This window comes from Panthera onca, chromosome B3 (genome assembly GCF_046562875.1).
Source record: "Panthera onca isolate mPanOnc1 chromosome B3, mPanOnc1 haplotype 2, whole genome shotgun sequence".
NCBI classification, from domain to species: domain Eukaryota; kingdom Metazoa; phylum Chordata; class Mammalia; order Carnivora; family Felidae; genus Panthera; species Panthera onca.
The window spans coordinates 37628553-37641412 of NC_138344.1; the positions used below are offsets into that span (position 1 = coordinate 37628553).

At 37.5% G+C, this 12860-nt stretch overlaps 1 protein-coding gene across 14 annotated transcripts in view; it reads right to left on the reverse strand.

Moving 5' to 3' along the window:
• Nucleotides 1-12860, reverse strand: part of MAP2K5 (mitogen-activated protein kinase kinase 5) — a 270908-nt gene that overhangs the window by 180231 nt on the left and 77817 nt on the right. For all 14 annotated transcript variants that reach the window (XM_078448784.2, XM_078448783.2, XM_078448782.2 and 11 more), the window contains exon 9: nt 1226-1265. In XM_078448784.2, the coding sequence (XP_078304910.1) occupies nt 1226-1265 (40 nt within the window). The remainder of the gene's footprint in view (nt 1-1225; nt 1266-12860) is intronic.

A 12860-nucleotide genomic window follows, 5' to 3' on the forward strand; every position in this document is an offset into this window, starting at 1 on the left:
ACTTAAAATAATTCCAATTATAGACAGTATGTTCTCTGACCACAACAGACTTAAATTAGAAACCAATAATGGAAAGATATCTAGAAAATCTCTAAATATGTAGAAACTAAATAACATACTGCTAAGATTTAATAAAAGAAACTCTGCCTGTTTTGAAGAAATAGCACATTTCTTTCTTTCAGAGTATGACTATTAAATAAGTTACTTGGATTTTGCATTGGCAGCCAAGAAGCTCAGGGCTAAACTAAAAGTTTAAATAGAATAACTATATCTACTCTTAAATCATTCATTCATTCAACTCAGATGAAATTTCAACACAGCAATAATATCTACTTTTTTTTTTTTTACTAGGCTTCACGCCCAGTGTGGAGTCCAACATGGGGCTTGAACTCACAACCCTGAGATCAAGACCTGAGCTGAGATCAAGAGTCTAATGCTTAACTAACTGAGCCACCCAGGCACCTCAATCATACCTACTCTTAAATGATTCATTCAATCAACTCAGCTTAAAGATCTAGTATGTTTTATAAATTTTATAGTATCTAGGAATATACAGTGACAACAATATAGTCCTTTCTCTAAAGCTCAGTTTTATGGTCAGGTCTGGTAGACAGCATATTTGTAAACACCTGCTGTTTGCATTTATTCAAAGTCTCTAACAGCTCTGTTTTAAATGTGTCCTTTCTTTAAAATTGCTCTTAATCCTTTTCAGAAATAGCTATTAGCCCCTTGCCATACCTAACTAAATAATCATGCATGAGAATTTTAATATTAGCCAAGGTTAAGTGTAATTCAAAATGTATGAAATTATGAGAAATTATAATGCCCTTGCAAGGCCAAACAGTTGAGTTTTTTAGATGATTTATAGGGGTGCTCCCTTCTCTTGGACTGAATAACCTAAAGTTGACTGTCTTTAAATATATTATTGACAACAATCTAAGAGTTCTGACATCTAAAGGAACAAATAACTCAATAGACAGGAAAACAGTGCTTGAGCTGGTGAAGGTATCCTGAGAGAAGGAGCTGATTACCACAACAGGACCAAAGCTTCCATAACCTACCATCCAAATCTTTCATCTCCTCTTTCACAATAACTGTGACTCAAAGCTAACACATCATTTCATCTCCTCTTTCACAATAACTGTGACTCAAAGCTAACCGGAGAAGGACAAAGTAGTGAGCATTAAGAACTTCATGAATTTCATAAAACACATCCAGCACTTACCTTTACAGCTAATATTTTCCCACTTGGGACATGATATGCTCTATGGGAAGAAAAAAACATGACAAAATCACTTGGGATACTAAACAACCTACAGAATGGTTAAGGACGTAAATATAAATTAGAACATATCTGCCAGCAATGGGATATGTGATACTTTCAAAGAACACTCATAACATGAGCAATAGATGTTTCTATCGAGCTTAATGGTTTATACAACCATTCACTATACATTACCTGAAAATAACCCTCTGAGGTAATGTGGGTATTATCATCTTCCTTTTAGAGACTGAGATCTCCGAAGGGCAGAGAAGCTAAGCAGTTTTCCCAAGGGCACAGAGTTGATAAGTGGCAGAACGACACCTCAAACCCAAGTCTTCTGCCTCCAGATCCTCACAACTGACCATCACTGTGTGCGTGGGAATCTTCTAAGTCTTCGGCTAAACACTGTGCGGAGCCATTTGTAAAGTGGGAGGTTTTCCTTTTGTGTACTTCAACTATATATACAGGTAAACTAAATCTCTACATTTCATCAAAATCATCTCAAAACACATGGGATTAGCTACGGCTTAAGATATAAATTCATATAAGAAATCACAGACTTATCAGGCTCAAGTATGTGGTTCATCTTTTCCTAATTTTAGCACCTCTCAATATTAAAAAAGCTTTAGAAAAGAGACAAGCTCAAATGACCAGATACAGTGAAATAACAATTGAAACCAAGGAAAAGAAACACACTCATTTATGAAAAGGAATAAAATAATCGGGTTTGCAGAAACAAAACCCCATTACTTCTCATCAAGACCTTTTGTGTTTAAGTGACATGTGGCCTTTCACACACGTTCTGCAAGGAAGGTACATTCTGACCATCATCCAGGGACAATCCGTCTTATAAAGAAGTGTCCAAACAAACCACACAGTATAAACAAGCACTGTTCTTGCAAGTCCATAAAAGTATAAATAAACAATCGGTTTGCAAGAGTTAAAATCTTGCACTGTAGAGGATTTTGCAAATTGGCCAAAATCAGATTGTTCTTCTTCTCGCCCAGCTGTGTTAAGGTGTTTGGGCAGGGAAGATGTGGGACAGTGGAAGTTAGCTTCCTAGGAATTCCCTGACTTTACCGGCCAAGTTGCAAAATATATTTACCAGGTTCCCAATAGTTTACTTGGCGATGACTCAGTAGAAAAAACTGCTCATTTCTTAAACAAAACATAGATTCTACTATTATCAAAATGAAAATATCAGTTTCTGTTGTTTCAGCAGAAATATCTGTGTGGCTGCTCTGACAAATTTTTTAACAGATTTATTGAGGTGCAATTATATATGTAAAATTCACTTATTTGAAGTATGTAATTCAAATTTTAGAATTTTAGTAAATTTACTGGCCTTTTGCAATCACTGACAAGTGTTTTTTAAGTGACTGACTTATGGTTTCATTATTAAGAACCATCAAGTGTTTGTAAATTTTCACACATAAAATGTTACAAATTCGGGTAATACTAGAAAAAACATACATATATAGATATGTGCATATCTATATATGTATATACCTATATATATTAGTGTTACAAGAAATTTGTTCTGCTTTCCCTATTTGAGTGGACTACGGAAAGTAAACTTAGCCTTTAACAATTAATTGTAAAGAAACCCAAGTGTATCTCACTTAAAGAAAGGCAAGATTATAAAAATTAAGTGGCAACTATTCACCTTACTTAAGAGTTCTTTAACCTGTAAGGTGTCTAAAGACTTTCTCTAAATATCATCCTCTCTAGTATACATAAATACTCCTGCATTTATAAAACTGAAATTTAAAAAATTTTACACTTTGCATCAAGTGGTATACATTTTATAAGAGGAACCCCTATAATATACTGGTTTTAGAACAAATTACCATTTAATTTATTATCTATGTTAACATAAGACTTTTAGAATGTGAAGCTACATTTCAGGTCATGATTCGACTCATGATAGATCTGAACTCATACGACAGACTGGTATATAAAAACTAACATTGTGGTGTTGTCACTGCCTGACAGAGAAGTTGTTAGATTATACTAATCTGAAAGGTTATTTGAAGGAAGTTAATAACCTTATTCTGTGCGAATGTAGGTAATATAATATGTAAGATAACAATATATTATTTTCCCCTTGTATACTAGAAATTCTTCCAATTTCCACCTTAAGAAAAAAAAAAAAAGAGGTTAGAGAGGAAGAGAGCCAAAGCATAAGAGACTCTGAAAAATTGAAAACAAACTGAAGGTTGATGGGGGGTGGGAGGGAGGGGAGGGTGGGTGATGGGTACTGAGGAGGGCAGCTTTTGGGATGAGCACTGGGTGTTGTATGGAAACCAATTTGACAATTTCATATTAAAATTTCATGTTAAAAAATAAATAAACTTAAAAAAATGCTGCATATTAGAATTCCTAACCAAGGACTAAAATATGAAGATAGAACAGTTGAATGCATACACAAGGATTCAAAAGTTGCAAAAAGAACCGTGGTGCTACTTTGGACAACAAGCAACACTTGGACGTTTGAGACCAACAGCAGTGATAAGGAGATGACTAGAAGATAGTCTAATGTATACACCGTACTGGACAGTTTGGCAACTTAATTAGCTTGTCAAGAAGGCCGATGTCTTTTCCAAAAGAAAGGTCTCCTATTTCCAAGTGAATTAAAAGGGGGAGGCTTGATGATTTAATTATGACGCACGCTAATTCATCCGTGGAAGTTTGGGTTCAATTTCGAGCAATAAAGATGCTGGGAGGTTTGGTTTACAGTGCAATGACAGTACCAGTTTAACATTTAATCATCAGGGAGAAGTGGATGACAAAGGCAAGGCCAGTCATGAGTTGAACGTGTCCCTTAACTTTGCAAATGGCATTCTACCTGGAGAAAAGGAATTTGTTTACTTTCAACAGATACTGCATCTCAATTGTCTTGACCTTCCCCAACACATTAACTATAAAGTGATTAATGAAGTTTGAATGGAGGCTCTGGTTACACCAAAAGACAACTATACACCTCTGCATTGTTTTAATTAACAGCTAACACTTCAAATTAGTTTATTGTTGCTACAGTAATTACCTGTTCCAATGAGTGCATGAAGGAAGCATTTTTATGTTATATTTTGAGTGCTGAGTCCTTGAGTGTTCCGGTTTGTTTGTGACCAGCACAGACCTTCTGGGAATACTCCCAGCCCTTAAAATTGAGCACACAACAACATATACACTTTTGCAAGGCACAAACTAGTAGCCTGGCATAAATTTTTTGAGTATTTAAAATAGCAAGGAGATGGGTAACAGAGGGCAACACTTACTATCTGTATTTTCTTACTTTCTTTTTTCATTTGGAACAATAGGTTTTAGATGACTAGACAAAAAGTTGGCATCAACTTTTAACTTTGGTACAGAATCAGATAATTTATTGAGATAGTAGGTAATATAAAGAATTGTCTAATCTAATCCTTTCCTTTTACATTGGCTACACCCAAAAGCCAGGGTGAAAAAACTTGTCCCAACTTAACAATCAACGGCAAGGCCAAGATTGGAACTGTGGCAGAATACACACATTTTAGGACCTAAAAGAAATATGTGGTGATGTGTAAGTTTTCTTAACGGCATTCTAGGGCAGGGAAGCTCATAATTCAAAACTTAAAAGGTGCGACCTATGTCAGTCAGGCTGAGGACCACCACCTCTGAATGTCTCCAGACAAAGAAGCATTCTGCAAGCACTGTCAACCTATCATGAGAGGGAGAAGAGCGAAGGGTGTAGGCTCTTAGTCACCGTCCAGGTTTTGATCCCAGCTCTGCCACTTCTTTTGTTTTTGTTTTTGTTTTTATTTAAATTCTAGTCAGTTAAGATACAGTGTAATATTAGTTTCAGGTGTACAATATAGTGATTCCACACTTCCATACAACACCTGGTGCTCGTCACAGGTGCACTCCTTAATCCCCGTACCCACTTCCCCTCTGGTAACCTTCAGTTTGTTCTCTATAGTTAAGAGTCTGCTTCTTTGTTTGCCTCTATCTTTCTTCCCTTTGCTTCTTTGTTTTAAATCCCGCATATGAGTGAAATCATAAGGTATTTATCTTTCTCTGACTTATTTCACTTAGCATTATACTCTCCAGCTCCATCCATGTTGTTGCAAATGGCAAGATTTCATTCTTTATGGCTGAATAATATTCTACAGTGTGTGTCTGTGTGTGTATATATATACGGAGACATACTATATCTTCTTTATGCATTCAGTAATCGATGACACTTGGTCTGTTTCCATAATTTGGCTATCGTAAATAAGACTGCTATAAACACCAGGGTGTATGTATCCCTTTGGATTAGTATTTTTGCATTCTTTGGGTAGATACCTAAGAGTGCAACTGCTGGATTGTAGGGTAGTTCTATTTTTAATTTTTCAAGGAACCTCTATACTGTCTCCCACTGTGGCTGCACCAGTTTGTGTTCCTACTGACAGTATAAGAGGGTTTCTTTCGCTCCAAATTCTTGCCAAAATGTGTTGTTTCTGGTGTTGTTAATTTTGGCCATTGTGACAGGCATGAAGTGATAGCTCATTGTGATTCTGATTTGTATTTCCCTGATGGAGAGTGATGTTGAGTTTTGTTTTGTTTTGTTGAGCATCTTTTCATGTGTCTGCTGGCTATCTGGATGTCTTCTTTGGAGAAATGTCTGTTCATGTCTTCTGCCCATCTTTAAATTGGATTATTTGTTTTGGGGGGTGTTGATTTGTATAAGTTCTTTATATATTTTGGATACTAACCCTTTGTCAGATGTCATTTACAAATATCTTCTCTCATTCTGTAGGTTGCTTTTTAGTTTTGTTGATTGTTTCCTTTGCTGTGCAGAAACTTATTTTGATGTAGTCCCAATAGTTTATTTTTGCTTTTGTTTCCCTTGCTTCAGGAGACATATCTAGAAACATGTTGCTATGGCCGATGTCAGAGAAATTACTGCCTGTGCTCTTCAAGGATTTTAGGTTTTTAATCCATTTTGCGGGGTTTTTTGTACATGGTGAAAGAGTAGGGTCTAGTTTCATTCTTTTGCATGTTCCAGCTCGGCCACTTCTTAATGTGAACTTAAATTGTTAGAAAACCTCACTGTGTCTCAAGTCTGGAAAGCGGAAATCGGTCCCTACCTACAGAGCTGTGAGGATTCCAGGAGATAAATGCAGGTAAAGCACTGAGGACAAGGCCTGGCACATAGTAAGCATGCATTAAATGTCAGGATCCCGGGAAGTTTTCAGAGCAGCTAGGCGTTTTAAGAATAAAACCTGCTAAAACCGAAAGAGTAAGAGTTCTCTCTGTGCTTTAAGAGTCAGGCTGTGGGGCACCTGGGTGGCTCAGTCGGTTAAGCGGCCGACTTCGGCTCGGGTCATGATCTCGCAGTCTGTGAGTTCGAGCCCCGCACTGGGCTCTGTGCTGACAGCTCAGAGCCTGGAGCCTGTTTCAATTCTGTGTCTCCCTCTCTCTGACCCTCCCCCATTCATGCTCTGTCTCTCTCTGTGTCAAAAATAAATAAACGTTAAAAAAAAAAATTTAAAAAAAAAAAAAGAGTCAGGCTGTGTGCTCTACAAAAGAAGGCTAATAAAGCTTTAGGAAAGAAGACTGAAAAAAGGCTGCAGTGTATCATTTTTAGTTAAGAAAAGCAAGTTGTATTATTTCATGTTGAACCAACTTGCTGAAGACAAAGAATCAGTCATCTAAAATGCTAGGACTATACCATGATTCAAGGTCTAGATTTCTTACCAGGTTTATCTCTTGTCCGTTACCAAAGCCTATTTTCACTACAGATAGTACCACATTCGGTGTTCATCTCAGCAGAAACACCACCTGACAATCATTGTTGCTAAATGAGAAACCTACTTTTCATTCTTCTGTTAACAGGAAAGCTTTTGTTAATTACTGTTAATATAAGCTACCTTAAAAATTCACATACCTTCTTTTAATATACACCCTCATAGAAGATAAAATAAAAATGTGAGGCCTCTCCTAGTCTTCAGTCTTTAGTATCTGTTATAACACGTAGTACACTGCAGAAAATTGTTTCTATCTATCTCCCATATTGGGCAGGGAACACTACCATGTCCTAATCATCTTTGCATTCTTTATACTTTGCATGAGTCCTGGCCCATGGGAGGTGCTCCGTACCTAATAAATGTTTGAAAAGATGAATACTACTTATGGGTGAAAAGAAGATCTGTCACTTGGATAGAATTCTACATGCATTTAATTAATTGATTCCATAGTCTTAGGAGTAGGAATTATTTTTCCCCAGCTTTACTGAGATATAGTTCGACATATAACAGGAGGAGAAGTTATTATCATCATCCCCACTTTAAGGGTAGATTTCCAACTGTTGAATCAAAAGTCTTAGAAGGACTCCTCGGTTACTCATTGAGCTCTGCTGCTGCCAATCTCCCTTATCTACACTACTCACTCTGCTCCTCCAAACATCCTCCTGCTTCAGGCCATTCGTACCTACTCCTCAGGCCTGAGACACTCTTCCTCCAATTTCCACTTGGCTTGCTCCATCACTTACTTCAGGTCCAAAGTTACTTTTTTGACTACCTGAGATTAAAAAGCTCATTCTCCTTCTTTATTCTTCATAGAAATTTATCAACACCTAACATCGTTTATTAATTTATTATCTGTCTGCCACTGCTAGAAAGCAAGCTCCATGAAAACAGGAACTTCTGTTTTTTTGTTCCCTGCTGTATCTCCAGTGCCTAAAACTGTGCTGGGCGCATTTTATGAATATTTGTTGAATGAATAAATGAATACATTCCCTTAATTGCTACAGATCTATTTTTGTTTTTTATTTTTCTTAAGGCAGTTTAAAGTTTTTCTAGGAAACTGTTCAATTTCTGTTTTTAATTTTATCATAAAATTTTCATTGTATCCTCTTAAAAATCTCTGCTCTGTCTAGAATTATGTCTCCTTTTTTCACCCAAATTTTGTTATTTGTGCCTTCTTTCTGTAACACGTGCTCAATCTTTCCAAGGAACCAGCTGTTGGTTTTGAGTTGTTTCTTGAATTTTGATTTTTTTTTTCTAAGTTTCTTTCCTTCCACTTTCTTTGGAATTAAGCCCTGCCATCAAAAATTTTTTTCTTGAGGGGGTGCCTGGGTGGCTCAGTCGGTTGGGCGTCTGACTTCGGCTCAGGTCATGATCTCGCGGTCCGTGAGTTCGAGCCCCGCGTCGGGCTCTGTGCTAACAGCTCAGAGCCTGAAGCCTGTTTCAGATTCTGTGTCTCCCTCTCTCTCTGACCTTCCCCCATTCATGCTCTGTCTCTCTCTGTCTCAAAAATGAATAAATGTTTAAAAAAAAGTTTTTTTTAAAAATTTTTTTCTTGAGTTAGATGTTAAGTCTATTAATATCCAGTTTTTCTTCTCTAATGTTTATACAAAAAACTACCCTTTAGGTATGACTGTATCACATGAGCATTCATATATGGTTTTGATCAGTTGTGTTTTTATTCCATTATAATATATGACTTATAAGTTATTCAGATGTGTGCATTTTAATTTCCGAATGTAGGAGAAGGTTAACTTATTAATAATTTCTTTTTTTTCAACTTTTTAAAATTTAAAGTGAGCTCTACACCCAACGTGGGGCTTGAACTCACGACCCCAAGATCAAGAGTCATGTGTTCTACTGACTAAGCCAGCCAGGCACCCCTTATTAATGATTTCTAAATTAACTAACATAGTCAGAAAAAGTGATCTATATGTTACAAACTTCAGTGAGACTTGCCTTGTGCCCTAGTATGGTTTTTAAAAATTAAATTTTCTGTACCTGAATATAATTTATATTCTCATTTGATTGATGAAGGTTTTTTTTTTTTTAATGTTTATTTATTTATGTTGAGAGAAGGCATGCATGCAAGAGCAGGGGAGGGGTAGCGAGAGAAGGAGAGAGAGAAATAAGTAGGGTCCACGCTGCCAGTGAGGAGCTCAACGTGGGGCTCAAAGTCACAAACTGTGAGATCATGACCTGAGCTGAATCAAGAGTCAGACGTTTAACCAACTGAGCCACCCAGGCACCCCAAATGATGAAGAGTTCTATATATGACCATGTAACTAACCTGTTAAATGTGATGTTACAATCTTTTATATCCTTACTAATTTTGGTCTGATTAATCTACTGAATACTGAGAGGCATTATCCCACTATGACTGAATTTACCAAATTTTCCTTGTACTTCTGAATATTTCTGCTTTACGTATCTTAAGATTGTTATTAGTTATATGTAAGTTCTGAGCTGTTATGTAATCACAGTCCTCTTCTTCTATCATTATATAGTAGTTTTTTCTATCTCTAATGATACTTTTTGCCTTAAGGACTTTTTTTCTATTATATTAATGTAACCACAGCTTTCTTTTGATTAGTTTTTCCTGGTACCTTCTCCCCATCTTTCCCTTTCAACCTTTCTCTGCTTTTAAATTTATTTATTCGTTTGTTTGTTTTTAGAGAGAGAACCCAGATGAGAACGGAAGAGGGGCTGAGATAGAATCTTAAGGAGGTTCCATGCTCAGTGTGGAGCCTGACGTGGAGCTCGATCCCATGACTCTGGGATCATGACCTCAGCCAAAATCAAGAGTCGGATGCTCAACTGACTGAGCCACCCAGGAGCCCCTCAACCTTTCTCTGTCTTTGTTTTAGGAATGTATCCTAAAAGAGTCTAAAAGAGCATATGGCTTTATTTCTAAAAGTTCAATCTAACCAATCTATTAATTGGCAATATATTTATTGTAATCGCTGATATTTATTGTCTGTTTATACTTGCTGTAATTACTAATACATTTGGATCTATTCCTACCACCAATTCATTTACTTTACACCTCTCTCTCTCTACTTTACTGGATTATTACCCTTTTCTTCCTTCTATTTGTTTTGGAATTCTACATCCATTCTTTGCCTTTTAGTTATTACTTATACAATTTTTAATAATCATACCTGATTTAACAAAATAGTAAGTTAATTGCTATCTTTATCCTCTCTCAAACAATATAAAAATCTTAGAATATTTTAATTCCAATTAGCCCTTCTCACTTTATATTATTTTGTCCAGTCTTTTTGTTTGACTTCATTTTGATGTCCCTGAACTAATCACTACTATTGTTGTTTTGTATAGTCAGGTTTATCTGGGGCGCCTGAGTGGCTCAGTTGGTTAAGCATCCAAGTTTGTCTCAGGTCATGATCTCGCTGTTCATGGGTTCGAGCCCGGTGTCGGGCTCTGTGCTGACAGCTCAGAGCCTGGAGCCTGCTTTGGATTCTGTGTTTCCCTCTCTCTCTCTGCCCCTCCTCCGCTTGTGCGCTCTCTCTCTCTCTCTCTCTCTCTCTCTCTCCGAAAAATAAACATTGAAAAAAAAATTTATATAGTTAGGTTTATCTAAATAGTCACCATTCCTTCTTTCATTTTACTCCTTTTTGGATTCAGTTTCGTTCTAGCTAAAGTACTTCCCAGTAATAAACTAACACGTCCTCCTCCCCCTATTTATCTTTCTCTCTCTGCCTACACATGTACACGCGCACACACACACACACATTCTTTTTATTAATTTCTGAAGGTGTATTTATTTTACCCTCACTCTTAAATGACACTTTAACTGAGACAAATATTTTCTCATAGTCTTTTAAGGATACCATTGTCTTTCAGCTTTTGGTACTGTTGTTTAACTTTTGCTGTACCCAATTTGCTGACCAATACAAAGCCACTGAAGGTTTTTGGATAGATGAGTGATATGATCAGACCTTAACTTAAAAAAAATTTTTTTAATGTTTATTTATTACTGAGAGACAGAGAGAGACGGAGCATGAGCAGGGGAGGGGCAGAGAGAGGGGGAGACACAGAATCCTAAGCAGGCTCCAGGCTCTGAGCTGTCAGCACAGAGCCTGATGCAGGGCTCGAACCCACAAATGGCGAGATCATGACCTGAGCTGAAATTGGATGCTTAACTGACTGAGCCACCCAGGAGCCCCATAAAATCCTTACTCTAGCGGGGCGCGTGGGTGGCTCAGCTGGTTAAGTGTCCGACTCTTGGTTTTGGCTCAAGTCACCTCATGGTTTCGTGGGTTTGAGCCCCATGTCAGGCTGATGCGGAGCCTGCTTGGAATTCTCTCTCTCCCTCTCTCTATCTGCTTCTCCTCCACTAACACTGTCTCGGTCATTCTCAAAAATAAATAAACTTAAAAAAATTTTTTAAACTTTACTCTGGCTGCAGATTACCACAATACTATTAAAAAGGCAGAGAAACCAGAAAGGGCAAGGAGCATTTAGAAAGCTGTTACAGTAGTCTATGCGAGTAGTGGTGGTATGAACTCGGGTAGTAATTGTGGATGTGGAAAGGGAGGAAAAAGATACAAAAGACTTGGGTTAGAGAGTATTTATAAAATGTGGGAATGAGCAAAATAAACCTAAAATTTTAAGTTAAGATGACAGAGTTACGGTATATTTATTAACAAAAACAGAGGAACTTTACCTAGTCAGCTTTAGACTATATAATCCTGTACTTTTTAGCTTCATGAAGGCAGACACCACATTTACTTCATTCAACAATCCCTAGCATAATATGTAGCATACAGTAGCTACTCAAATATTTAGGAGTTAATAAATAAAGGGGTAGTCAGGAGAAGGCAGAAGGGGGGGGAAACGGGGGGTATTGACAATTCTTAAGAGTCTACAGACATCTTCAAACTCCCCTATGATGTATCATAAGCCACTAAAGATAATAATAAAAACAGACTCTGGAATATTAAGGTATTAAGAAACTCATCCAGGGGCACCTGGGTGGCTCAGTCGGTTAAACGTCCGACTTCAGCTCAGGTCACGATCTCGCGGTCCTTGAGTTCGAGCCCCACGTCGGGCTCTGGGCTGATGGCTCAGAGCCTGGAGCCTGCTTCCGATTCTGTGTCTCCCTCTCTCTCTGCCCCTCCCCCATTCATGCTCTGTCTCTCTCTGTCTCAAAAATAAAGGTTAAAAAATTAAAAAAAAAAAAAAACTCATCCAAGTTAATAAGAGTTCATGAGTGGCAAATACAGGATTCAAATTTGGATCCATCTCAAGTCAGCCCTTGGGCTATTTCCAGTACAGACAGCATACACATAGAGAATAGTTTACAATAAGGTTAGTTCAGGATATGTGTGAATGTAGAAGGTGGGATTCAAGAAAAGAATGCATTAAAATTCCACCTACCAGATTCTCTACCTTGTGGTTTGTGTGGTTGGATTTTTTGTATTTATTTATTTTGAGAGCGAGCGAGAGGAGCATGCACACACATAAGTGCGCAGGGGAGGGGAAAAGAGAATGCAGGGGGAGTGGGGGGAGAGAATCCCAAGCAAGATCCACACTCAGCACAAAGCCTGACGTGGAGCTGAATCCCATGACAGCAGGATCACGACCTGAGCCGATAGCAAGAATTGGACACTTAACCAACTGGGCCACCCATGCACCTCTACATGGTTGAATTTATCCATTGGCATCAACTACTCTAATGCCTTACAATACTTCACATGTCGCTTTTATGAATTATTGTTTCTCTTCAAAGTCATTGTTTCACTTCACCAGTGTATGCTTTATTTAACTATGTTGTAAACTCTAATTACTAATTAAATACAATAGTA